Here is a 26,282-nt window from a genome sequence, read left to right as displayed (position 1 = left end):
TCTCGCCCTGGCTGTTGAGGGCATTTGGAGAATGAACCAGCAGATAGGAGGTCTCTGTGTCTGCCTCTGTCTCTCCTCTTCTCTCTGTCACTGCCTTTTGAATAAAATCTTTTTAAAAAGAGTAGATGTGGTATAGAAATATAATACAAATAATCATTCAATCAATAAACAGCTATTGGTCATCCAATAGTTGCCAAACGCTATGGCAGGCACTGGGGATTCCGAACTATAAACCCATTCCCTGCCTTCAAGATAGCTCACTAAAGTCAGGGGCTGGCGCTGTGGCTAGAGAGTGAACACCCCATGAGATGCTGGCACACCGTACATGTGCTGGTTTGTGTCCCTGCTGCTTCACTTCCAACCCAACTCCATCCAAATGGCCTGAGGAAAGCAGCGAAAGATGGCCCAGGTGCCTGCGGGAGACCTGGGTGAATTCCTGACTCCTAGCTTCAGTCTGGCTCACCCTTAGCCAGTGCAGCCACTGGGGGAGTGAACCTGTGGATGGAAGTTTCTCTCTCTCTCTCTCTCTCTCTCTCTCTCTCTCTCTTTCTCCTTCTCTTTGTAACTTTCATATAAATAAATAAATCTTTAAAAAAAAAAAAAAACCTCACTAAAGTGGGGGGTGTCAAAAGAGATCAATGTACACACAGAAATCAGTAAATCAAAGCCGCAATTGAGATCACACATCATGTTCTGGAGGATGGCTGTCCTAAAAAAGACATACATTTGCTACAACACTCTTGAATCTCAAAAATATCATGCTAAGTGAAAGAAGCTAGCTGCAAAAGGCCATAACATGTATGTTTCCATTTATGTGAAATGCCCAGAATAGAACAGTGGACTAGTAGTTGCTGGCAGCCGGGGGTGGGGGGGTGGGGTGGGGGAGTGGGTACAGTTACGAGAAATGACTGCTAATGGGTACGGGGTTTCTCTTTGGAGTGATGAAAATGTAAAACTACATAGCAGTGATGGCTGCACAGTTCTATGCATGTAATAAAAACCATCGAACTGTACACTTTAAATGTGATGTGCTTAAAGCGGTCAAAATGCATATGGAAATGGGGCTGGCATTGTGTCTCAGCAGGTTAAGTCACCACCTGCAACACCCGCATCCCATTTGGGTGCCAGTTCAAGTGCTGGCTGCTTCCTTTCCAATCCAGCTTCCAGCTAAGGTGCCTGGGAGAGCAGTGGAGGACGGCCCAAATCCTCCGGCCCCCGCACCCATGTGGGAGACCCTGATGGAGTTCCAGGCTCCCGGCTTCGGCCTGGCCCAGCTCTGGCTGCTGTGGCCATTTGGGGAGTGAACCAGTGGCAGTGGATGGAAGACCTCTCTCTCCCTCCCCTGTCTTTCCTTCTCTTTCTACCTTTCAAATAAGTAAATAGGTCTTAAAAAAAATACACATGGAAATCAAAATCTTCAGACATTCAAACAATCAGCTGGAAGGTAATAACACAACCAATCAGTTGGAAAGAAATTATTTACAAGAGTTAATAACGGAAGAGATAAGAGATGTATATAACCTATACATAGAACACTTTTAAACATTACTAAAAATGCATAGAAAAACAATACATGGGAAGAAAACCTTATAAAGATGTTAATTCCCCCTAAGTAATTTATAAATATAATGTGATCTCCATGGAAATACCAATAGGCTTTCTCGATTCTAAAGTTCATATGGAAAAGCAAACATGCAGAATAACCAGGAAACCACTTAAGAGGAAAAGCAATGAGAGAGTTGGCCCTTTAAAATATTAGAAGAGAATATAAGCTGTAAAATAATTAACAGAACCAATGGAAAAATACACACAGTCCAGAAATAAGCCTCCAAACCTGTAGAATTTAGTGTAGGATAAAGCAAACATTATGATACCATGGGGGAAATACAACTTTTATACAGATGTTGATATAAAGTTATATCCAAACCTCAAAACAGCAACCAAATGAACCAACATAAGAATGGGAAAAAGTGAAATTACTGAAGTACACAAAGCAACTTGCACATATGAAGTAGGACTAACTGACTCAAAACACAGAAGCCATCAAAAAAGATCAATTTGATTGCATAAACCTAAAGACACTTTCAAAGGAGAAAACTTCAAACTTCATAACTCATATCAAAGATAATATACAGAGAATTTTAGAAATTAAAGAAAAGGTTGGAGCCAGCACTGTGGTGCAGCAGGTTAATCCTCTGCCTGCAGCACTGGCATCCCATATGGGCGCCAGTTCTAGTTCCAGCTGCTTCTCTTCCAATCCAACTCTCTGCTATGACCTGGGAAAGCACTGGAAGATGGCCCAAGCACTTGCACCCCCACACCTGTGTGGGAGACCTGAAAGAAGTTCCTGGATCCTGGCTTTGGATCGCTCAGCTCCGGCCATTGCAGCCATTTGAGGAGTGAACCAATGGATGCAAGACTTTTCTCTGTCTCTCCTCTCACTGTCTATAACTCTACCTCTCAAATAAATAAAATCTTTTTAAAAAATTAAAGAAAAGGTTAGGAACATAGTGAGAAATGTGTAAAGTTCAAAACACAATTCATAAAAACAATGTTAAATGATATTAAATAAATAAAAGGATGTTGAACCTCACTTATAACAAAATAAATTTAAATTAAAACTTGAATGAAATACCACTTCTCACCTATCAGCAATAATTTAAAAGTCCGACAACAGATTCTGTGAACAGGGTTCTAAGGGACCAGGCACTTTTATATATTGCTTGTGGGAGTGAAATATGGTACAAACCCTACAGGAAGAATTTGTCAGTATCTTCTAAAAGTTACAGATATTCTTATCCTTTGACAAAAACCTGAATTCTAGAATATTCCATGCTGCAGATGTGCCTGCAAGAATGAGAGCTGACACGTCTGTCAGAGGATCTATTACGAATGACTTGTAAGTAGCAGAGAGTTGCAGTGTTTGTGGCTGTAAAAAGACTGAAGACGATCTACATGTAGCAGCAGGGAGAGAGTTCCAGAACGTATTAGTAGGAGGAAAATTTAAGATGTAGAACAATATGTATGGTAGGTTACCTTTTAAATAAAATAAGAGTACACACACACATACACACACACACACACATACACACTCTGTACAAAGACTCAAGGGTTAAGGTACCACAATGAAAACAGTTGCCCATGAAGACACAAAGCACAGAGGTCATGAATTCACTGTGTATGCATTTCTGTATAGTTTAATTATTTTAATTTTCAAACATAAAGAAATGTAGACAGAATAATCCAACAAAGTCCTATATACCCATCATCTAGCTTTAACATCTTTATAGTTGGGAACTTTAAGTCATATAAATCCATTATTTACCGTGAAAAAGCTCAATTAAAAGTTTTCTTAAACTGAAAAGAAACTATATGCTATGGCCCTAACCTTCAGTATCACACTAGTGATACAGTCTCTCTGGGTAAGAATTTATTCCTAGGGACTTCAGAACATATTTTAAATACATATCCTTCATGGGATATATTCTAAGAATAAAACAAAAATACAGAGAAATGTTAAAGCTTAATTTTTATAATATAAGTGTTGGCATTTCAGAACTATATTCCTTATAGGTTGAAGAAATAAAGATTTTCTGTATAAGAAACAAGAATTACAATGATAGAGCTGAGGATAACATGTCAGCCTGAACTCTTGATTCTGAACACTGTTTCCTGGCTGTGTCTACTGAAATACCCTGAGAGCCGGTCACCTCCACGACGGGAACCACCCTGACGCCCGCCGTGGTCTCAGCACAGATGCCATCGTCCAGCAGCTCTGGAAGGCACAGGATGAGACGGGGGCATTCTGCGCCAGGAGGCAAGGAAGCTTTTCCAGAGTGCAGAAGCCCAGCTGAGAGACTGCAGAGGCTTGCTGAAGGGGCCCGACTCCTGAAGTTATAATAAGGACGGATGCTGAACACACCACACCCAGTCAGGGAGCACTCACGGCTGCACAGCGAAACAGAAAAGCAGAAAACCCACCCATCACTATTTGAAGTAGTTATTACAAAACTCCTAACTTTGAAAAACAGTAATTAGAAGGAAAGTATTATCAGAGATCCAGCCTTCCCAGTGGAACTCTGTGGGGAGCAACTCGGACTAGACTGTTACTGGAATTAAGACTTATTCTATGCATCTGCTCTCCCACAATATGGCGCTGAGAAGGGAGTAATAGCTTCTACGCAGCTGCCTCCAGTTCAACCAATAAGCAGCAGGACCTGCTCCTGATTGGAGGAGAGCAGCGTACTCGGCGTGTGGGTAGCAGAGTTGGGATTGGCGGAAGAGGACTATAAAGGAGGAGAGAGACAACATGCACCAGGAACATCTATCTGAAGGAAGACCTGTGCAGCCCCCGAGAGAGCCGGCCGGCGGTATGCTGCTCCCCCGCGGAAGTGGGGAAAGTGGCAGGGGGAACCGCCCTTCCACGGAGGTGGAAGGGTCGGTAGCCAACCTGGGAAGAACCAGCAGCAAACCCGGGGAGGGCCGAGCAGACAAAAGAACAGCGCAGGGTCCTGTGTCGTTCCTCCACGAAGACGGGGAGCGACAGAACTCACATCACGGTCACCGGAAAGCCCCACCTGATGGGGGAAGCCCTACTGTAGAAGTCAAAGAGTCAGGAAAGCATGGCACCAAACCCAGGGAGAGTATGAATTCAGGCAAGAATGATCATCTGATGCCGATACCATTAAGTAAATAGTCTACACCACACGGATCACTTTCTGTTAACAAGGAGAACGAGGCGGACAGCGCCGGGTTGTCACAGCCCCCATCCAGGGATCAATCTTAGCATCTCTAATAGTGGTCTTTTCCAGTAACAGACAGTGCAGGAGGCAGAATCACCTCTGGTGTAGCCTAGTCAGAACAATGAACTTGACTCCAGCATGCCTTAGATACAGGAAATCAGAGGATGGAGAAATCAACCCCACGCAGCCAGCAGGAGACAGGTTCTTTGAGCAGCAAGTGCCTCTCTCTGCTAAGGGCCTCTATGGATAAAAGACTAAGAGGAAGTCACAAACACAGGGCATGGTCCTGGATCAGATATTCATTTCAACAAACCAGCTTCAAAGGCTATCTGTGGGCTAATTATAGGAATTTGCATATGAACTTGACATTAAATGATATGAACTTTACTACTGAAACACAAAGTTGGAAACTGTTAGCAGAAACAAGGAGATTAGAAAGCAGTAACAACCGGCGCCGCGGCTCACTAGGCTAATCCTCCACCTGTAGCGCCGGCACCCTAGGTTCTAGTCCTGGTTGGGGCACCGGATTCTGTCCCGGTTGCTCCTCTTCCAGTCCAGCTCTCTGCTGTGGCCCGGGAGTGCAGTGGAGGACGGCCCAAGTGCTTGGGCCCTGCACCTGCATGGGAGACCAGGAGAAGCACCTGGCTCCTGGCTTCGGATTGGCACAGCGCACCAGCCGCAACATGCTGGTCCTAGTGGCCACTTGGGGGGTGAACCAATGGAAAAGGAAGACCTTTCTCTCTGTTTCTCCCTAACTCTGCCTGTAAAAAAAAAAAAAAAAAAAAAAAAAGGCAGTAATACATATCATTTTTATTTTTTAAAAACTGCATATATCTATATATAGAAAAAGAGTATATGGGGGGGAGGTAGGGAGGGGTTTACTTGCCTTTATGTTCTAATTTCCTATAATGCACAAATGTTTCTGTAATAAATACATGAAGAAAAAATAAGTTAAATAAGGTTTTAAATTCCGCCACTAATCTACAAAAGGCCATCAAAGAGGTGACATGTCACCTTTCTAATATGCCAAGTGGCCTGTCCATCAACGGCTTACAGGGTTTCTGGAGTGACTCAGGAACAATCTCCAAGTTGTAACTTTGCTGTCTGGCTGATCCCCAAACAGCAGCAATACTATTAACAAACAAACAAACAAATACAAACTAGTGTGACAGCTCAGGTCTTGAGAGCAGGAATGAGAGCAAAGGCAACTGTAAATGGGCACCGACATGCCTCCTCGAGCACACTTCACCTCCACTTCCTGGCTTGAATACCTTACCAGCAACATCCCAAAAAGCTCTAGGAGAAAACAGAGGCCAGCAGGAGTTCACACAGCATCCAAGACTCAGGGAGAAAGCCTGGGTCCACTGTTGGCAGAGCACCTACCTCAGAGTCACCCAGTGACACCTGTTCACAATGGTGACTTCTGTTCTAGGCATCACTGTCCATTCCAGAAGACACACTGCACACTCTAAAAGGTGCTGGGTTCCTCTAGTATGACGTCACACACAAAAACCTGTATCACCAAGATGATGCTGTACAATCACTGATTAGAAGCTGGAGGCCGTGTCCACAGTATGTGTGACAGCAACACAGCAGGGAACACAAACACTCACAGACGCGCCCCTGTCTTCACGAAGCTAGGCAGGCAGAGAACGAACACACCCAGACAGAGGGGTAGCTGGAAACTGTAAGTTCAGGAAGGATAAGGACAGGTGCTCTGAGGTTAGAGGAGGGGTCATGGATTTGCACGCCAGGGCCAGAGGCGGCCTCCTGCAGGAAGCAACGCTTCCAGTTTGACTGCACAATGAGAACAGCCAGACAAGTGGAAGAGCATCGCGCATGGGGAAGCCTGTGTGTGTACAAGGACCCTTGAGTGGGAAATGGCTGGGAGCCGTCACCCTACTCAAAGAGGCCAGGATGTGGCAAAGAGAGAGGATGACTAGTATCAAACGGGAATGAGAAGTAAAAGGGACTGTGACGTCACCAATGCTGAACAGGCCCGGGGACTGCAGTCGGAGCATGCTGGGAAGCAGCTGGACACCTCAAGTGGGAGAGCGATGAGATCTACTCTACACTTGGTATCACCCGGTAATCAGGGAGGAGGCTCAACTCAGGCTGGACAAGAGGTCCAAACGGCAGCCTGGGGGCCTCACTGGGCTCAGAGTCTGGTTTCACTGAAACACAACCCTGGCTACTGTGTGCTTTCACTGGACAGCTGAAGAGTTAAGTACATGTACCCAAAACCACTTGGCCTGTATCTTTGTAGAAGTTTGTCATGGTGCCGACACTGTGGCATAGCCAGTAAAGCTGCCAATTGCAAAACCAGCATCTTGTGTGCAGCCCTGGCTGTTCCTGTTCCAATCCAGCTCCCTGCTAATGTGCCAGGGAAAGCAACGCAGGATGGTCAAAGTGCTTGGACCCCTGCACCCACATGGGAGGCCCAGAAGAAACTCCTGACTCCAGTTTTGGCCTGGCCCAGCCCCAGCCATTGTGGCCATTTGGGGACTGAACCAGTAGATGGGAGACTGTGCGCATGCGTGTGTGTGTGTGTCCCTCTCTAACTTTTTCAAATAAATAAATCTTTAAAAAAAAAAAGTTTGCCATCCCTCAGGCTGAGGCTGGCAGTGGAGACACAAATGGAGGGGGGGTTTGTGTTAACATAGTCCACCTTCACTTCTCACCAATTCTGTGACTGTGAATTCACCCACTTAGAAAACTTGTTTGCAAGCGCATGGTCAATATGCAGGGCACTTGCAGCCATTCCCACACCTGCAGAGCAGGAGAAGGTCAGCTGTGCTGCCCACCTGCACACACGACCCTGCGCCCCTGCTTCAGCTGATACCACCAGCATCCTTTAAGCAACCTATTCAGTGCCACATTGTTTTACATTTTTGTTTAAAATGGCCCCAAGCCCAGGCCAGGCTGGTGCTGTGGCATAGCAGGTAAAGCCACCACCTGCAGTGCCGACATCCCATATGGGTGCCAGTTCAAGTCCCAGCTGCTCTACTTCCGATCCAGCTCCCTGGGAGAGCAGTAGAAGATGGCCCAAGTCCTTGGGTCCCTGCACTCAAATGAGAGACTTAAAGGAAGCTCCAGACTCCTGGTTTCGGATCAGTGCAGCTCCAGCCGTTGCGGCCATCTGGTGAGTGAACCAGTGGATGGAAGACTCTCTCTCTCTCTCTCTGCAATTCTGCTTTTTAAATAAATAAACAAATAAGTCTTGAAAATATAATAGCCCCAAGCCCACAAATACAGTCTGTGTCCCTAAGCAGAAGGCTGTGCTGTGCCTTCCAAGAAAACATGCGTGCTAGACAAGCTCACGAGGGCTCCTGGCTGAGCTCAGTGTCAGTGAGTCAGCGACATATATTAAAATAAATTGTCCTGCAGAAATAAAAAAATAAATAAATAGTCTTGGGGCTGGAGCTGTAGCGCAGAGGGTGAAGCTGCTGCCTGTGACGCCCGCAGCCCAGTCGGAGAGCCAGTCCAAGTCCCAGCCGCTCTGCTTTCAGTTCAGCTCCTAGGTACTGCGCCTGGGAAAGCAGAGGATGATGGCCCCAGTGCTCAGGCCTCGGCATCCGTGTGGGAGACCAGAGTGGAGTTCTTGGCTCCTGGCTATGGCCTGGCCCAGTCCTATTACAGCCATTTGGGGAGTGAACTGCTTGGGTGCCTCTCTCTCTCTCCATCATTCTGCCCTTCAAATAAATAAGTCAAAGAGAAAGAGAAAGAGAGATGGCAAGAGAGAGAGAGGGAGGGAGGGAGGGAGGGAGGGAAGGGAGCGGGAGGAGGAGACACAAACACAACATGTGAACGGAGCTGTCAGGCACACTGCTGGCTCAGGGAAGTCCAGGCACAGACACAGCCTGCAGAGTCATTGAAAGCTTGGCGGTGACGTTGCCCAAGGAGAAGTAGAACGAGAGCGGAACCTAGGCGTGAGCTCAGCCAGGAACTCTGTCGCTTCCCTCGTGAGCAGGTGGTTACTTTAAATCTTTATTTGGTGGTATGCATCCAGAACCCACCAGTGTGCAAACTCCTCAAACTAGTAAATCTACTTGGGAGAAACTGTCTGAGAATTCAGATAAACCTTAATGCCACGCAACAGTACCCCGAGGAATAAGTTGTGATGTAAAATTAGAAATAACCTAAACACTCGAGGACTGTTTACACTGATGCTATTTCTCACCACATGTTCTAATCTTAGAAATTTCAACCTCTCCAGAAGGCTGATAAACATCCACTTCTTTTTCCTTCAAGCTTTTTTTAAACTGATATATAAAAACTGTATGTATCTATGGGATACCATGAAATGTTTCAATTTACGTTCACAATGTATAATGTTCAAATCAGGGTAAACTTAACCTATCTTCTCAAACATTTCTTTCTTTTTTTTTTTTTTTTAAGGTTTAATTATTTATTTGAAGGGCAGAGTCAGAGAGAGAGAGAGAGGGAGACAGGTATCTTTTGTCAGCTGGTTCATTCCCCAAATGGTTACTACAGCTGCGGCTGGGCCATCAGACTCCAGGAGCCCGGAATTTCACCCAGGTCTCCCATGTGGATGGCAGGGGCCCAAGAACTCGGGCCATCCTCCACTGCCTTCCCAAGTGGATGTTCAGGGAGCTGGATTGGGTACCAGTGCTGCAGGCAGAGGCTTAACCCACTGCACCACAATGCCAACCCCAGTTTTTTCTTTATGATGAGCACTGAAATCCTTTTTTCTAGATACAGTAGAGCACCATTATCTATGGTCACCCTACGGAACACCAGAACTTCCTCCTCCTAACTGCAACTTAGCAGCCATTAACCAACCTGTCTCCAGCTCTCACTCTCCCTTCAAGCCCTTTTTTTTTTTTTTAAAGAATTATTTATTTATTTGTTTGGGGCTGGTGCTGTGGCATAGTGGGTAAAGCCGCCACCTGTGGCACAGCATCCCATGTGGGCATCAGTTCTAGTCCTGACTGCTCCTCTTCTGATCTGGCTCTCTGCTATGGCCCGAGAAAGCACTAGCAGATGGTCCAAGTGCTCGGGCCCCTGCACCCACGTGGAAGACCTGGAAGAAGCTCCTGGCTTCTGGCTTCAGAGCAGCCCAGCCCCTAAGCATTGTGGCCATTGGGAGTGAACTCTGGATGGAAGACCTCTTTCTCTCTGTTTCTACCTCTCTCTGTGTCTCTTTCAAATAAATAACCTTTTAAAAAATTCATTCATTTATTTATTTGAAAGGCAGAGTTAGAGAGGGAAAGACAAAGAGACCTTCCATCCGCTGGTTCACTCCCCAAATGGCCACAACGGCAAGGGCTGGGCCAGGCTGCAGTCACGTGCCAGGAGCTTCTTCTGGGTCTCCCACACGGGTAGCAGGGATCCAAGCACTTGGGCCATCCTCTGCTGCTTTCCCAGACGCACTCTCAGGGAGCTGGAGGAAGAGAGCCAGGCCGTGTCCTGGCACCCCTATGGGGTGTGGGCATTGCAGGTGGAGACTTAACCTGGTATGCCACAATGCTGGCCCCTCAAGCTTTTTTAAAAAGCGGATTATTTGCCTTTATCTACTAAAACATAAGCTGCTCCAGGGCAGGGATTTTATGCATTTTATTCATTGCTATACACTCAGTACCTGGGACAGTCCCTGGCATGTTGAACATACTCAATAGATTTTTGTTGAATTTCATGTTTTGCTTGAGTAGAGTTTATGTGCCGGTGTGCGATGAGATGCCCGGAGCGTTTTCACATTGCTGTCACGCTCTCCCATCACTGTCTGTCTGACCAGCTCTCCTTCCCCCTGCACCACCTGCCGAATGCTCAGACCACAGGGCCTCGGTTCTGGCTCACCTGCTTGGCCCCACGAGGGGTCTGTCAGCTTCCAGATCTGAAGCTCTGGTTAGTTTTCGTACTTGGGAGAGGGGCCTGTTCGCTGCTCTCAGCTTTCAGGCCTGACTGTGCTATGCCCACCACTTTACCTTTCAAGGAAAGCAGCAGAAAGCAGCTTCTCAAATTTTAGAATGCTTATCTAGATTTTGACAGAAACAAAGTCCATTCATATTTAGGAGAAAACGGACAAATTTATAATTGCATTTCCTTACCCAGGAAGGGACTGGGAAGACTCCACAATGCGGCTGTGACCAGGAGGTCGCCGCTGTGAGCTCTGGATCCAGGATGCCAGGGGGGACCCCGACCTGCGATGACTGGGCTGCCTGCCCGTCCTGGCCTCTCTGGATCCAGGCTGCCGGGGGGGACCCCGACCTGCGATGACCGGGCTGCCTACCCATCCTGGCCTCTCTGGATCCAGGATGCCGGGGTGGACCCCGACCTGCGATGACTGGGCTGCCTGCCCGTCCTGGCCTCTCTGGATCCGGCTACCGGGGTGGACCCCGACCTGTGATGACTGGGCTGCCTGCCCGTCCTGGCCTCTCTGGATCCGGCTACCGGGGTGGACCCCGACCTGCGATGACTGGGCTGCCTGCCCGTCCTGGCCTCTCTGGATCCAGGCTGCTGAGTTCTGGCTAGTCTGCACTTCTGATCCAGCCTCCTGCCAATGCTCCTGGGAGGTAGCAGATGGTGGCCGAAGTATATTCCGGCCACCTACGTGGGAGTCCTGGGTGGAATTCCAGGCTCCTGGGTTAGCCTGGCCCAGCCCCAGCCCCAGCCCCAGCCCCAGCTGTTTGGGTGTTTGGGGACTGAACCAGCAGACAGAAGATCTGTATGTGTTTCTCTTCCTCTCTCTGTCACCCTGCCTTTCAACGAAATAAATAAATCTTTGAAAAACAACAACAACAACAACAACAACAACAAAAGAGGGCTTGTGGCTTGGCTGTCCATCACCAGACCCCTCCCACAATGCCAGCTCTTAGACTCCCTCCCTCCTCTGACCCTGTCTGATGACAAGAGGGCAGGCAGATGGGGCCACAGAGTGTCAGGGACATTTATGTCTGGGTTACTTACACCCTAGCATTATAGGTCTCCAGCTTGGTTGCCTCTTCTCCAGAACGGATCCTAGATGTGTCTTACAGGGATTGGGGGGGTGGGGTGGGATGTCAGTCTTGCACCTTACGCTGCATGGTGTGTGGACTGCTCTAAGTAGGAAGCAGGCAGCCTGCCCGTCAATACAAGAGCATGCTCTGGCCTCAGGTGAACTCGGGTTCAAGCTCTGGCTCTACCAATTACTGGTTAGGAGACTTTGGAAATATCTCTAAGCCTCAATTTCCTCTTCGGTAAATGAAGAAAATCACAGAGCGCTTAACTGTGGCTAATACTAAGACGCTACTGGGAGAATGGAGTCTGGGCCCGGGCCCCCTGGAGAACTGCAGACCGCCGGCTCTGGAAGAGCCAAGAAAGCAGCTCCTGCACTGACTGACCTGCCCCAGACACCGGCCGGGGGGGCTGGACCTGCGCGCTCCTGTGGCTCTGGAAGCCAGGGACGAAGGGCACCGGGGCTGTGAATAATGCTAATGCCAGGCCTCTGACTCTCACGTGCCCAGGAAAAGCTGATTTAAAACCATCTGATGTTCAATATTTGGTGGCTGTTTCCTTCTGAACTCAGTCCTCAGGAAACAGGCCTCCTGAGCTGGGAACCAGGGATGGGGCCCAGCACGCCTCTTTCTTAAAGATTTATTTATTCATTTGAAAGGCCGAGTGACAGCGAGAAGGAGAGACAGATTTTCCCTCCCTGGATGGCCATCACGGCTGGGGTTGGCCAGGCAGGGCTGAAGCCAGGAGCCAGGAATGCCATCCAGGCCTCTGCCGTGGGTGGCAGGGACCCACACACTCGGGCCATTTTCTGCTGTTCCCCAGCTGTCATTAGTAAGCAGTCGGACTGGAAGTAGACCAGCCGACTCAAACCGGTGCTCCCGTGTGGGATACAGGTGTCCCAAGCCAGGGCTTAACCCTCTGTACCATAATGCCAGCCTTGTCCAGCATGTTTTAATAAGCCCTCTAGGTGACTAAGGGTCAAAAAAAGTTGGTGAATCGTTTCTCCAGAAAATTTCCCTACACAAATATCCCCCCAGAGAGTTCCAGGTGTACATCCACGTGGACCCTCATACCTGCAAGTACAGCAAGGCAAATTACACACCGAGTCAAAGGAATGAATAGGTGGGGAATGAGATCTGCCCTTGTAGGGAGATAACCAGTGGGTGTGAGCAGACAGGAAAGAGGCCATTCAGGATGAACGGCAAAAGCCATTTCCACCATGGCCCAGACCCACACAGAGGCAGGAGAAGCCACGTCCACCATGGTCGAGCCCACAGAGAGGCAGGATAAGCCACGTCCACCTCGGCCCAGACCCACACAGAGGCAGGAGAAGCCACGTCCACCATGGCCGAGCCCACACAGACGACAGCAGTCAGGTGTACCAGGTCCTCTGTGAGGCTTCCCAAGTGGGAGGAAAGACCAGCGATGGAGCACCTTAACAGGCAGAGTCAGTTTCATCAACTGTGCCCCACTAGGCAACCATAAACACAAGGCCAAGGTAGGAGGGAGAAATGGAGAGCAGCCATGATGCCATCGGTGGCCATCGCCTGTACAGACAACAAACACTGCAAGCTGCCCCTCACGAGGGCCCCAGTCCTGGACCTCACTTTGTCAAGACCCCAGCCACACCCTTCCCCAGGAGAGGAGAGTCCAAGGATGGGCACCCACTCTTCCAGACCAGGCTCCGCGTCCCTGGGGCTGTGGGATTCCCTGTCCCGAAGGCCTCACACCTGCAGCCAGGCGCTTTCCCAGGGCCTGTAGGTACAAACACAGATCTGGCAGGTGGCAGAAAGCACCTGTAGGTCCAAGGAAAGGCGGGGGTGGTCATGGTTTGGACATGAAGCACAGAAAGAATGGGACAGGTGGCAGGCTGGGGGACTTGTATTACACTCCTGCCCCAGGACCCCAAGTCAAGGGAAGCCTGCCCCCAGCTTGTGTGAAAGTGTTGCGTGCTAAGGCTTCTAAAGGACACGCACCTCAACTGAAACGGGGCCAACACCACATTGAGAATGCATCAGCAGGATCCTATCTGGGCTCAGAATGCCAGGCCTGAAGAGAGGGGGCCTCCAGGGTCAGAATGCCAGGCCTGCAAACAGAGGGGGATCTCAAGGATCAGAATGCCAGGCCTGCAAACAGAGGGGGGCCTCCAGGGTCAGAATGCCAGGCCTGCAAACAGAGGGGGACCTCCAGGGTCAGAATGCCAGGACTGAAGACAGAGGGGAGGCTCCAGGGTCAGAATGCCAGGCCTGAAGACAGAGGGGGGCCTCCAGGGTTAGAATGCCAGGCCTGAAGACAGAGGGGGACCTCCACAGTCAGAATGCCAGGCCTGCAAACAGAGGGGGGCCTCAGGGTCAGAATGCCAGGCCTGCAAACAGAGGGGGGCCTCCAGGGTCAGAATGCCAGGACTGAAGACAGAGGGGGATCTCAAGTTCTGGTTCTGCCAAAGCAAAGAATGACTCTTCACTGTACTTTGGGAAGTCAGTTTTTTGAACCCATGAGATGCCCTAGACTGTGAAGCTCATCACAGTTTTACTGGTTTCTCTCCTGTGATGTTGTCGTTGTTAATGAGTAGCTCGGGTGACAAGCTGTGAACTTTCTCAGGGAAACATAAGGAACAACTTCTTAGCAGAGACTAAATGCTGGAGCCAAGGGCACTGCGGCCCTGCTCTCCTTCGGAAAGACGGAAGTAGGCCCTCAGGATGGTCAGCCCTGCCCCACAGGCTGTGAGGGGCCCCGGGAGGACCAACACTCAGCAGCTCCCTTAGGGGTCTGGGCAAAAGGGGAAGTGGCTCTGGCAGCATCCCAGAAATCACCGACACCTGGAGCTCCACCGGGCCGTGCGGTCCAGTAAGCTCCACACGTGTGTTCTAGAGGGTTCCGAGAATTCCATGCACACTGCCTGGGGGGCAGGGGTTTGGGAGAACCCTGCTCGCACTCCACCTCTGTGCAACACCGGGCAGCCTCGTCCCTGCTCTGCACCGGGGCTTCCCCTGCGGCAGAGGCTGGACAGTAACACGTAAAGCCCCCCAGGGTTCTGCCGCGACCCTGTAAGAGGCAGTGGGACGTGAGCAAGCCTACACAAGGCAAAGACGCTGTAGGAAACAGAGGACAGCCCTCCACGCCAGACTGACCCAGCAGCACCCTGAGGACACTCAGGAAAATGCAGCGGGACTCAGCCTTTCTTCTCATGGTCATTCCCTGAACCATACAGAGTAACAAGCACTTACACAGCCCTTTAGGATCAGGCATTGTAAGGAATCTGGAGGTGATTTAAAGCTCGTAGGTACTGCCTCATTTTATATAACAGACTCGAGCACAGAGTCCGGTATCTGTGGGTCTTCCTCATGGATACTAAGAGACGATCGTAACTATCCTTGTACTGCCAATGCCAGCAAGTTCTCCTGATCCTCAACCACTGCCGTAGCATATGGAGAGGAAAGAGAAAAGGAGAAACACTGACCGACCCCTGGACCAGACGTGCTGACAAGAGCCCTCTGGCACCCTTGGCGGCGTGACAGCGGCCCAACCGGCTCCCTGGTGCCCGACTCCCCCACACTACCCAGCCTCCCCACAGGGCTCCCTCCACCTGCCTCCTTCCTTCTACCATACCAAGGCCTGTAAAAATTGCCTTGTTCAAGTAGCATTTTGATGTTATCGGTCCCTTCTCCACACCATAAAATGTCTCTTGAATTAGAACCCCTTTTAAACCTTTCAACAACTGATCCCAAACACTCACCATTCTCATCTGCTGGTCTATTTTGTGCCTTACCACTCCAGCCAAGCAAAAATTACTTCGCAAATGAATTCCATTATGCACTCTCCTTACTCACCTTGTTAATCCCGCACTAGAGCTCTGACTGTGCCCGCTGTCTCTCTACACAGGAATATCTCATTTACCCAGCTTCCCTGGAAATAAGCCGATCCGCAAAACTAATCTATATCAACGAGTTCCCCCTTCTACCAGAAACTTAACCCTTTATGCAGCCTGGAGTCAAGGTGTAGTCATACAAAAGAGTTTGTTTTATGCACTTTCGCTTTTGTAGTACATGAGAGACTTCTCGTTCAGTTAACGAACGTGGTGAACACTGACAAGGCTCCCTGATGGTGCAGGTCCTTAATGAGCACCAGAGTCACACGGTGCTGTGGCTGCAGTACAGGCGCTTAGGGGACATGGCCTGGCCCAAGTGTTTCCTCCGCATGCTCTCTTTCTCTCAGTCAACTTCTTGCTCTCTCACTGTCACAAGTCCCTCTGAAACTCACTTTCCTCCCAAAGACCCTCCTATCAGCTTGGATCCTGGTGACTGGATGCACTTACACAGAACTCAGGAGGGTGTATGTAGCTCGCTATCTTTCTGCAAATTTGCAAGAATGCCCATGCTGGTTTTTGTCAGAGCCTAGAAAGTCTTCATAAGATTTGAAAAAAAAAAAGAAAAGAAAAAACTGGGGTTGACATTGTGGTGTGGAGTGTTAAGCCACGGCCTGCAACACTCACATGCCATACGAGCACCAGTCTGAGTCCCAGTGCTCCACTTCTGACCCAGCTCCTCACTAACGCACCTGGAAAAGCAGTGGAAGACGGCTCAAGTGCTTGGGTCCCTGCACCCAGTGGCAGACCCAGATGGAGCTCCAGGCTCTCAGCTTCAGCCTTCCCACACAGAACCCAGGAGCCAGGCATCTCATCTGGGTTTCCCAAGTGAGTGTAAGGGCCTAAGCACTTGGGCCATCTTCCACTGCTTTCCCCGGAACATTAGCAGGGAGCTGGATCAGTACTGGAGCAGCTGGGGCTCGAACCAGTGCCCATAAAGGATGCTGGCATAGCAGGCAGCTTTACTCACTATGCCACAACACCAGGCCCATACATAAATCTTAAAAACAAAACAAAAAAAATTTAAAAGAACATGCTTCCAGGGGCCGGCACTGTAGCGTAGTGGGTTAAGCTGCTGCCTGAAGTGCCCAGCATCCCATATGGGCTCCAGTTCGAGTCGCGGCTGCTCCACTTCCAATCCAGCTCTCTGCTATAGCCTGCGAAGGCAGCGGAGGATGGCCCAAGTGCTTGGGCCCCTGCACACATGTGGAAGACCTGGAAGAAGCTCCTGGCTCCTGGCTTCAGATCCTCACAGCTCTGGCCGTTGCAGCCAACTAGGGAGTGAACCAGTAGATGGAAGACCTCTCTCTCCCTCCCTCTCTCCCTCTGCCTCTCCTTCATTCTCTAACTCTTTCAAATAAATAAATAAATCTAAAAAAAAAAAAAAAGAACATGCTGCAATCTATAACTGTGCACCAGAAATACTTCCCCATGCAATGTTTCTAAAGGTTCTACAGCCATCTCTCACTGCAGGTAGACAGAACTGCATGGGGGAATGCCCGTCAGCTCACACATTACAGCGCATGCTTTCTGTGACAAAGGTTTTATAAAGTCCACAGCACCAGCACATGCAGAACAGTCAGTCAATCTTAATTTTGGTGGCACTTAATTAATCAGAATATCTCTCTCTCTCTCTCTCTCTCTCTCTCTCTCTCTCTCTGCCTCTCCTTCATTCTCTGTGTAACTCTTTCAAATAAATAAATAAATCTTAAAAAAAAAAAAAAAAAAAAAAAAAAGACCATGCTTCCACAACTAGCAAACTAGGGCAAAAGTAGTTAGGGAAGAACTGCTAAAACAGACTGCTTTGAAAAACCCTACAAGTTTGTTAACTGTTGACTTCAGAAATAAGTGGCTTGTAAAACCACAAAATTACTTTGCAGTTTTGAAGGTTTGCTGCTTTTTTTTTGGGGGGGGGGGTGACTTTACTAGTCTGCTCTCTGATGGAAAAGTTACCCATCAAGAAATACACAGGTAGGGGCTGGCTCTGTGGTCTACTAGGATGATTCTCTGCCTGCAGTGCTGGCGTCCCAAATGCAAACTGGTTCAAGTCCCAGCTCCTCCTCTCCCGATCCAGCTCTCTGCTGTGGCCTGGGAAAGCAGTGGAGGATGGCCCAAGTGCTTGGGCCCTGCACCCATGTGGGAGACCAGGAGAAGCACCTGGCTCCTGGCTTCCATCGGCACAGCTCTGGCAGTTGTGGCCATTTGGAGAATGAACCAGTGGATGGTCTCTCCATCTCTGTCTGTAACTCTGCCTCTCAAATAATAAATAAATCTAAAAAAAGAAAGAAAAGAAAAGAAAACACAGGTTGCCACAAGGCTGTCCACTGCTTCCTCTGCCTCTTCCATGGACTCCGGACCAAAGAGAGGAAGGACCGCCCCTGAAAGTCTGACTTGTAACTGCTCTCCTAACCACCCAGCTCACTCACCCGCGGGAACCTGGGAGAACAGGTATGGATTCTGCTGACTCCGAATCTGTAAGGAAGTTGACAAACTGCCCTCTGTAAAGCTGGACAGACCGATACTGCCCTGAATCATCAGGATGCACCTGCACTCTCTCAAGGCTCTCACACTTCTGTCCTCTGCATCCAGTCTGTCAGATCTGCGGTCGCGAAGACTCGGGAGCGGGGAAGCAGGGGGGTGAAAGTCAGAGTGCCCAGCAGAGGCAAGCAGGGCTGGCTTTGCCGGCTGAGGGTGCCACAGGGGCTGCAAGAGAAACGAAGACTTGAGGCTGAGGCGAGTGCAAGCAAACCAGGGGTGCGGGGAGCAAGTCACTCCTCAGATGTAGTAAAAGGACAGCCAACTCACCACAGATTTACGAAGCGCCCCCAGGTTTAAGGAACCGCACAGCTGTTGTGGGGGACACAAGATGAATCAGAGACGGTTCTTGCCCTCCAGGGGCTCCCGATGATGCAAGAACCCTGCAGTCTCTCTCCTGCATGAGCTGCACTGACGAGAACTTTACTGAGGAGCTGTACTCAGTTTTGTTTTCTGAGAGGAGCTGGAGAGTTCACAGGCGATGCTCTCAGGAACACAGAACAGGGGCTGTAAGCAGAGGCTGTGGAAACCCAGTCAGCATCTGCAAGTCCACAAAGGGTCCAGGGAAAGGCAGCGAGCGAAAGAAAGCAAGCTCCAACGACGCAGGCGAGCCCGCAGCCAGGGCTGGGAATCTTGCCGACTGGTCAGCGCAACACTGGAACTGGTCACTGAGGGAGTTCTAGGGTCCTTTCCCGGGGAAAATGTTGTAATGAACCAAAGGTTTCAAGTCCCAGACAGGCACCCTCCTGAAGGCAGGCATAAGCCACCTCTCCCCTGAGGTCGCCTCCTGCTCTGGGGCTCCACGCTCCCGGGGCAGAGCCGGCTCCTCTTCTCCCACAACTTCTTGAATGAGCCACTCTGGGTAAGCAGCCCCTGTACGCTGCTGGGTGACCACTCGATCTCTGTCCCCACCAGGAGGAGCCACACCGCCACCTACCAAGAACACAAGACCTCAGCCGGGCGGCAAAGCCAACAGCCATGTGTGGGTGCCAGCGGCCCGTGTGCAAGAGAGCCGGTAACAGTAAACACGGAAAACACCAAGTCTCCGAGCCACAGCCAGTGCGTGCAAATGAGAAACGTATTTGCATTGACAAGGATGCAAAATTTAAGTCATAAAAAGAGGAAGACAGAATCATCTGCAAATGAAAAATAGCAACACCTAAGAAATTTCTAAGGAAATTCATGAGTACTTTCTACTTACAGAAATACCTTTCTGAGTCCAAATAAAGAAAATATTTCAAGAGAAAACGGGGAAATGGAATCTTTCTTTTACACCTTAAGAAAATATAAGCATATAAAAAGAACTGTCACAAAAAAAAAAAGAAAGAAACAAACAAACCCCACTTTGAGTCAGACCCATGGCCCAGTAAGTCCAGGGCTCAAAGTCCTATTTTCACCACCCACAGTCCCTGAGCTCCCGGAGGACAGCGGCCACGGCCACGGCCACACCTTGGTCACTTCTTCAAGCCAAGAGCCTACCACGGGGCCTGCACACAGCAACCCTCCAATGTTTGCCGAATGAAGGCATTAAAGACTCACCCTTATCCGCGAGGCCGGGGAACAAGGGAGTCCATGTGGGGCTGGAGGGGGCACAAGCGCAGCCCGCAGTGGGGTCCCACCACAATCACCACCATGAAGCTCAGCGGGAGGAAGGAACCGCCTCCCGTCCAGCCTGCAGCCTCCTCTTCTTCCCCCAACAGCGTACTGCTATGTGAAACGGAGCTGTTACGGGCCTGGCCCTTCCTAGTCCACTCCGTACAGGTGGTTCTATAAAGTCTGCTGACATCTTTGATAGCAATCCCCAGTGCTATAAGACTTGCAGAAAGCACCGGCAAATCGCATGTGCAGAGAGCAAGAAAAACGCTCGCATATCACACCGCCTCGATCCTCACTGCGTGGTTCCACACAGACCTCCAAGGTGGTTCCCCCAGACAGGTCTCCGTGGGAGGAAGGGAGAGAGAAATGAGGAAACAGAAAACCTAAAGCATGAAGAACAGGGGCAGCTGTAACTTGCATGAAGCTCCCAACCTCCTTGTGTGGGAAAGTGATGTTTTATGCATGAGGACGCAGACCCTGGCTGGTGCCTGGCAGGGGGCCTTGGGGAGCCCCTCCTGGGCGCTCCCTCGCAGGGCCTGCCGCCTTGTTTAGGAGCGGATCCTGGTGCAGGGCGAAGGTTCTCTTTCCTCCCTGGGGATGCCTCCCAGGGCACAGCTGCTGCTCCTGAAACTCTGCTCTAGCGGTTTGCTGCCACGTTTTGTAAATGAGATAGAAAGTGCCATTGCAGAAGGGAAATTCTCTACCTGAAACCAGCAGAAACTCAATGGGAATAAAGAACCTGGAAAGGTCACAGAGGAGTAAAAAAAAAAAAAAAGGTTCTTTCTTCTGTGGCTATAGGGGGTTATTGTCGCCGGTGCCCAAACTGGAAAGGGAATAGCAGGAGATTAATAATTGAAATGTTGCTATTATTGGTTTTCTAAACTATTTGTTGGTTATTCTTTCCCTGGAGTCATCATGCCTGTCAGCAGCTCAGAAGATAGAGGGATTTAACACACACCGAGAAAGCCTGCGACCGCTGACTTCACACACACACACACACACACACACACACACACTTGTTTCTAACGGAGTCCACACACAGGCCAGTGTGGCTTTCCAAAAATCTCAGAGAAGTTAAGTAGCATGCCCAAAAATCACACAGCTAGATCCAAACCAGTTTCCTCTGGTTTAAGTATCATACCACTCTATCTAGAATCAAGGAAAACAGTATTTATGTTTACTCATTTTTAAAAATATATAAAACACAGGAACAGATATTCTGGAGCTTGTGTTACCAAATTCTCCTTTTTAAAATCTTTATTTATTTTTATTTGAGAGACAGAGAGAGGAAGACACAGACAGACACAGAGAGGTCCTCCACCTGCTGGTTCACTCCCCAAGGGCCAGCGACCACCAGGGCTGGACCAGGCCAAAGTCAGGAGACTGGAAGTCAACTCAGGTCTGTCACGTAGGTAGCCAGGACCCAAGTACTTGAGTCGTCCAGGGGCCATGTTAGCCAGAAGATGGAAGCAAAGGCAGTTTGGAACTTGAACCCAGGCACTCCAGCAAGTTACGCAGGTGTCCCAGGCAGCACCTTAACCACTGTGCCAAATGCCCACCCTCAAATTATCATTAACGGAAGACGACTCAGAATCTCAGTTCCTGTTAGGCACTGTGGTAGACACCTGTCTACCAGGCCTGTATGATGATGGGTTTCAGCAGGACAGTTCCTGGAAGTCTAACTGTTTACACTTCAGTGTCCCTCACATAAGCTAATTCCTACAGACACCACACTGCAGATAGGGTAAGACATCACTAATGGGGCCAGCGCTGTGGCGTAGCGGGTAAAGGCCCCACCTGCAGTGCCAGCATCCCACATGGGCGCCGGTTCAAGTCCAGCTGCTCCACTTCCGATCCAGCTCTCGGCTACGGCCTGGGAAGGCAGTGGGAGATGGCCCAAGTCCTTGGGCCTCTGCACCCAACTGGGAGACCCAGAGGAGTCTCCTGGCTCCTGGCTTTGGATTGGCACAGCTCCTGCCATTGTGGCCATTTGGGGAGGGAACCAGCGGATGGAAGCTCTCTCTCCTTCTCTTTGCCTCTGCCTCTCTGTAACTCTGTCTTTCAAATAAATAAATAAGTCTTAAACAAAAATAAAAATAAAAAGACATCATTAGCTGGGAATTTAGGTCCCTGTAACTCTGAACTCACAGCGATACAGAACTTTGTGATTGGCCTTTGGACTACATATTTAAAAAGCCTTGCTAAGCAAGTTGATGGAGTAAATACAATTGCAAGGCAAATGTTTAACCTTCTAAAGAAAATAAACCTTTTTAAAAGAAGTTTAACTTAATCAGCACCAAACCAGGCCACAGAAAACTGATGTGCTATTTATAAACCTATCCTTAAAGCAAGCCCTGGAAGATCAATCACACTTCGCCACTCATTAATTCATATTGTCAAATCCACCTTGTTGGCACAGCCACTCAGCCTAGCAGTTAGGACAGCCAAGTGCCTGGGTTTCCTTCCATTCCCCGCTCTGACTCCTGACTCCAGCTTCCCGCTAATGCAGATCCCAGGAGGCTGCAGCGATGGCAAAGCAATCAGGTCCCAGCCACACACGCGGGGCGGGGCGGGGCGGGACGCCTGCACTGCATTCCCTGGCTTCAGCCCCAGCCCTGGCCTCGCCTGGAAGTGGCAGGCATCTGGGAATGAACGAGTGGATAGGAGCGCTCTCTCTCTCTGCCTCTCAAATAAAAAAAATTGAATATTCTTTTGTTTCAGAAACAGCATTTCTGTCTAAATGTGGCAGTTCGGCATGCTCCACTGAGCATCCAGGCCTTCCCCGGGTATCCCGACCTGGCGTGGTCGCGCCCGTTTCAGCAGTCCCGCTGAAGGGCCTCGTGTGCCATACTTCTCTGGAGAAGACTGCGATTTGATTTTTAGAAGCTCGAACCCCTTAGAAGCCACGTTCCTGGAGAATTCCACAGGAAAAGCCCTGCTCGCTCGGGACGCACACAGGGAGGTGTGTGTGCTGGGACTGGGATCTGGTAACAACCAGGTTCACTGAACGCAGGGACTGCCAGGGTGAGCAGAGGCGGCCGCCCAAGCACTCCCCGGCGCAGGTCCCAGCAGCCCAGCCCCTGTCTCTCTCCCGCAGACCCCGGCCTGGGCTTCTGGCAGAGTGAGGCTGGGCTGGTGGGACCAGAAGACTAGGCAAAGAATGGGAAAGACGCCCAGAGCCGGCCAGTACGGCAGAGGAATAACTAAGAGCACACGGGGACTGACGGAAACCTCCCTGCAGAGAGGTGATCCGGAGGCCACGGGGCCAGGGAGCTGAGCCCCTGGGCAGCCCGCTGACCCTCAAGGCGGACCACCCCCACGCCCACGGCGCGGCATCTGGTGCCAGGCACCGCAAGAACCGCGCGGGAAGAGGGGCCCGCGCTCCACGTGCAGGCACGGGCTCCACCAGGCTGGGGATACAGCGGCCGTGTGCTCCCGCTCGAGTCCAAGGCCAGGTTCCTTCTCCGGGGCTCCCGCGGAGCGCCCAGCAGAGGGAGTCTGACCGAGGTGCTCCGAGCTGCTCCGTTCGAACCCCGGAGACAGCGGCAGCATTCACGGAGCCGGCCCTGGGCGCCGACGGACAATGAATGCCCGACCCGGGTCCCCCCAGCGTCCGCGCGCCCAGCGCGGCGCAGCGATCAGAACCCGCGTCTTGTTTTGTCCCGCGGTTAAATGGACCTTGTGTTCCCCGGAATCAAAGAGGAAAGCCCCTGGAATAACATCTCTCTGTTGCCTTCTAAACAGCCCCTTTGTTTCTAAGAGAGTCCGAAAAAAAATATTTACAGTTGATAGGTTATTTACAGCCTCGCTCTCCAGGGCCTGACGGGTAACTTTATTCCACCCAGAAACCCAATTCACTCGGGGCCCTGGAGCTAACAGCAGATTTTCTTCCCAGATAAGTTTCTTTTTAACCCCCCTCTCCTCGGAGAGAGAAAACCGCTAGTGCGACCCGTGTGTCGCTCAGCACGGCCGCGGCCGGGGCCATGCAGACCCCCGCCCCTCCGATTTGCCATTTCATCCGCAGGCCACCGAACACCACCGGCCGGACTCTCGCTCCAAGTGCGCAGAGGCTGCCCCGGCCACGACCCCGCCAGAGGCACCGGGAGCGCCGGGCGCACGCCGGCCCCGGTCCCTCCTCCCGGCGGCACACGAAAACACCTCCAAGTGCAAAAACTTAGTTGCTCCGGGTCTGCCTTCCGGCCGGGAGCTGACAGCGCGCAGGCGGCCGCGGCGCGAGCGGGGGCGCGGCCCAGGCAGCGCTCGCGCCGCGCGCGCCCTCCTTTCTTCCCGCAGCCGGCGGGGTCGCCGGGCCCGCGCCACGCCAGGTGAGGCGCACAATGCGGGCGCCCCCCCGGGCCGCCCCCTCCCCGCGCGCCCGGCCAGGCTCATTGTTCTGCCCGGGGCCGGCGTGGACTTTCCCCTCGGTGCCCCCGCTCGCCGCCCCGCCGCACGCATCCCGCCCCGGGCCGGGGGCTCGCGGAGAATAAAGGGACGCGGGGTGGGCGTGAGAGCGCCGCGCAGGGCCGCCGCCGGGGCAGGGGAGGGGAAGGGAGAGCCTCCGGGAGGTAGCGCTCTCCGCAGGGGCAGGCCGAGCCGCAGCACCTCCGCCGGCCGCCGGCCCAGAGCGCCGCACCGATCCGCCGAGCCGGCGCCCCCTCCCATCTCTTTTCTCTGGGCAGGAGCCCACCCGCGCACCCCCCGCCCCACCCCCCGCCCCGGCTCTTTCTCCTCCCTGGAAACAGGATCCCGGCAAATGCCGGATCCCGGTCATTTGCTGGGCAGGGGCGGGGGTCCGCGCGCCGGGGCCCGGGGAGCCCACCCCCAGCAGTCCGCGGAGGGGGCGGGGGGAGGGGCTGGAGAGCCGGCGCCCCCGGGGGGCCGCGGGCTGCCCGGCGCGGGGCCGCGGGCAGAACAAAGCTGCGGGGGCCGCGGCGGCGGGCGAGCGGGGTCGGCGCGGCCGGGCGCCCCCTTACCTTCGTACACGGGGGCCATCGGGGCCGGGGTGTCCGCGATTCATGGCAACGGAGCAGGGAAAGCGGCGCGCGAGCTCGGCCCCCTCAGCCTCAGTCGGAATCTGCCATCTTGAGCCTGTGTCTCCGCTCTCGGCGCAGCCGAGGCCGCCAGCGCCCGCATCACCGCCTCACTTGGCCGGCGCCGGGGGAGGGGGCCGGGCGGGCGCGCCGCCGCCGCCGCCGCCGCCGCCGCCGCCGCCGCCGCCGCCGCCGCCGCCGCCGCGGCCCGGGCCCTGCGTGAGGGGCGCGGGCGGCCCGCGGCCGGGCGGGCTGAGGGGCCGAGCGGCCGCGGCCCCCGAGCGGGTCCGCGGAGGGGCGGGAGCCGGGGCGGGCTGCGCGCGGCCAGGGCCCGGCCGGAGCTCAGCTCAGCATGGCTGTGCGCGGGGGCTTCGGCAAAAGTTGCACGGGCGGCGGAGGCGGGGCGGGGGCGGCGGGCGGCGGAGGCGGGGCGGCGCGGCCGAGCGCGAGCGAGCGAGCGAGCGAGCGAGCCGGGAAGAGCCACAGGGAGTCCGCGCGCAATCGAGCGCCGATGGCACGGATGCGAGGCGGGGACGGCCGAGCCGAGGGCAGGCCGGGCGGGCACGGCGCGGGCGGGGCGGGCCGCGGGGCCGGCGCCGGGAGCCGCGGGGCCGGGGCCGGCGCGGCCGCCAGAACTTCGCGTGCGTGCGGCCGGCCGCCGGCCGGGGGCGTCGCCGCCGGGGCGCCCCCCGCGCCCGCGGGATCGGCTCCGTCCGCCTCTGCCAGCCCGGAGCCCGCCCGCGCGTCCCGCCCCGCGCCGCCGCAACTCGGGAGGACTTGTTGAGCCTCCTCTTGGGCGGCGTGTGGGTCGTGACACACCGGTGGATCCCGAGATACGTCCAGCGGATGGCGACCAAGCCTTCTTGTTTAAAGAAGCCCCTGGAAACCGCGAGAGGCCGTCGGCCTTGGCAAGGGCTAGGAACGCTTCGTAGGCCTTTTGTGTCGGTGCTGGCGCCGGACGAGTGCGCTGGGCCGTAATGGAGTCGTATGGCCCGCTACGCCGTGCAAGGTGCTTACAAGCAAGCCCAGTGTTTCCTCAGCGCGTGGGAACCCCCGCGGCCAGGGCTCCGCCGGAAGGCGGGCGCGCGCCCTGCTCACCTGCTGCCCCCTGAACCTCTGGCGCCCTGGCCCACGGGCTCCCGGCCTCCTGGCCGGCTGCGGCTGCAAGGGACCTTTCAGAGTTGAGAGGAGGCCTGGAGAAGGCAGGGGTATGGCCCACGGCCGCCCGGTGCCGGGCCGGCGGGATTCGACCTCAGCTCCCGCTCCATTCCTGCAGCCCTTAACTGGCCTCCGGCGGTCGGGACCTGGCCGCGCGCCTCCTCCGCACCTCCATCTGCATCCGGCTCGGACCCTGCCGTCCAGGCTCCTGCGTGCAGGGCTGTTTCCCAGCTCCTTGGCTGTTAACCAAGGCAGGCAGGTCCCGACTTACCTCTCCCGGGCACCCGAGTTCAGCGAGTCCCTGCCTCTCCGGCCAGACTGGTTTCCTTGTGGTCCTCTGCCAGCCTTGCCCATCTGCCTTTGCCCAAACTGTCACTTTTCCACCAGGAATGCCCTCTCTCT

General features: G+C 52.8%; 1 protein-coding gene across 7 annotated transcripts in view; it reads right to left on the bottom strand.

Moving 5' to 3' along the window:
* The window catches only part of HIPK2 (homeodomain interacting protein kinase 2), a 206,020-nt gene extending 179,951 nt beyond the window's left edge, over nucleotides 1-26,069 (bottom strand). For 4 of the 7 annotated variants that reach the window (XM_051835654.2, XM_051835655.2, XM_051835656.2 and 1 more), the window contains exon 1: nucleotides 24,666-24,801. In XM_051835654.2, coding sequence (XP_051691614.1) covers nucleotides 24,666-24,684 — 19 coding nt within the window. In that variant the 5' untranslated portion in view covers nucleotides 24,685-24,801. Of the gene's footprint in view, nucleotides 1-18,366; nucleotides 22,288-24,665; nucleotides 24,802-25,820 lie in introns of those variants that run through there. The other 3 variants (XM_070071416.1, XM_070071417.1, XM_070071418.1) reach the window with 3 other exon arrangements.
* Nucleotides 26,070-26,282: the final 213 nt, after the last annotated feature.

The sequence above is a fragment of the Oryctolagus cuniculus genome, chromosome 3, assembly GCF_964237555.1.
Source record: "Oryctolagus cuniculus chromosome 3, mOryCun1.1, whole genome shotgun sequence".
NCBI classification, from domain to species: domain Eukaryota; kingdom Metazoa; phylum Chordata; class Mammalia; order Lagomorpha; family Leporidae; genus Oryctolagus; species Oryctolagus cuniculus.
Note: the sequence above shows the minus strand (reverse complement) of the source record. Positions and strands in the feature narration are given on the sequence as shown.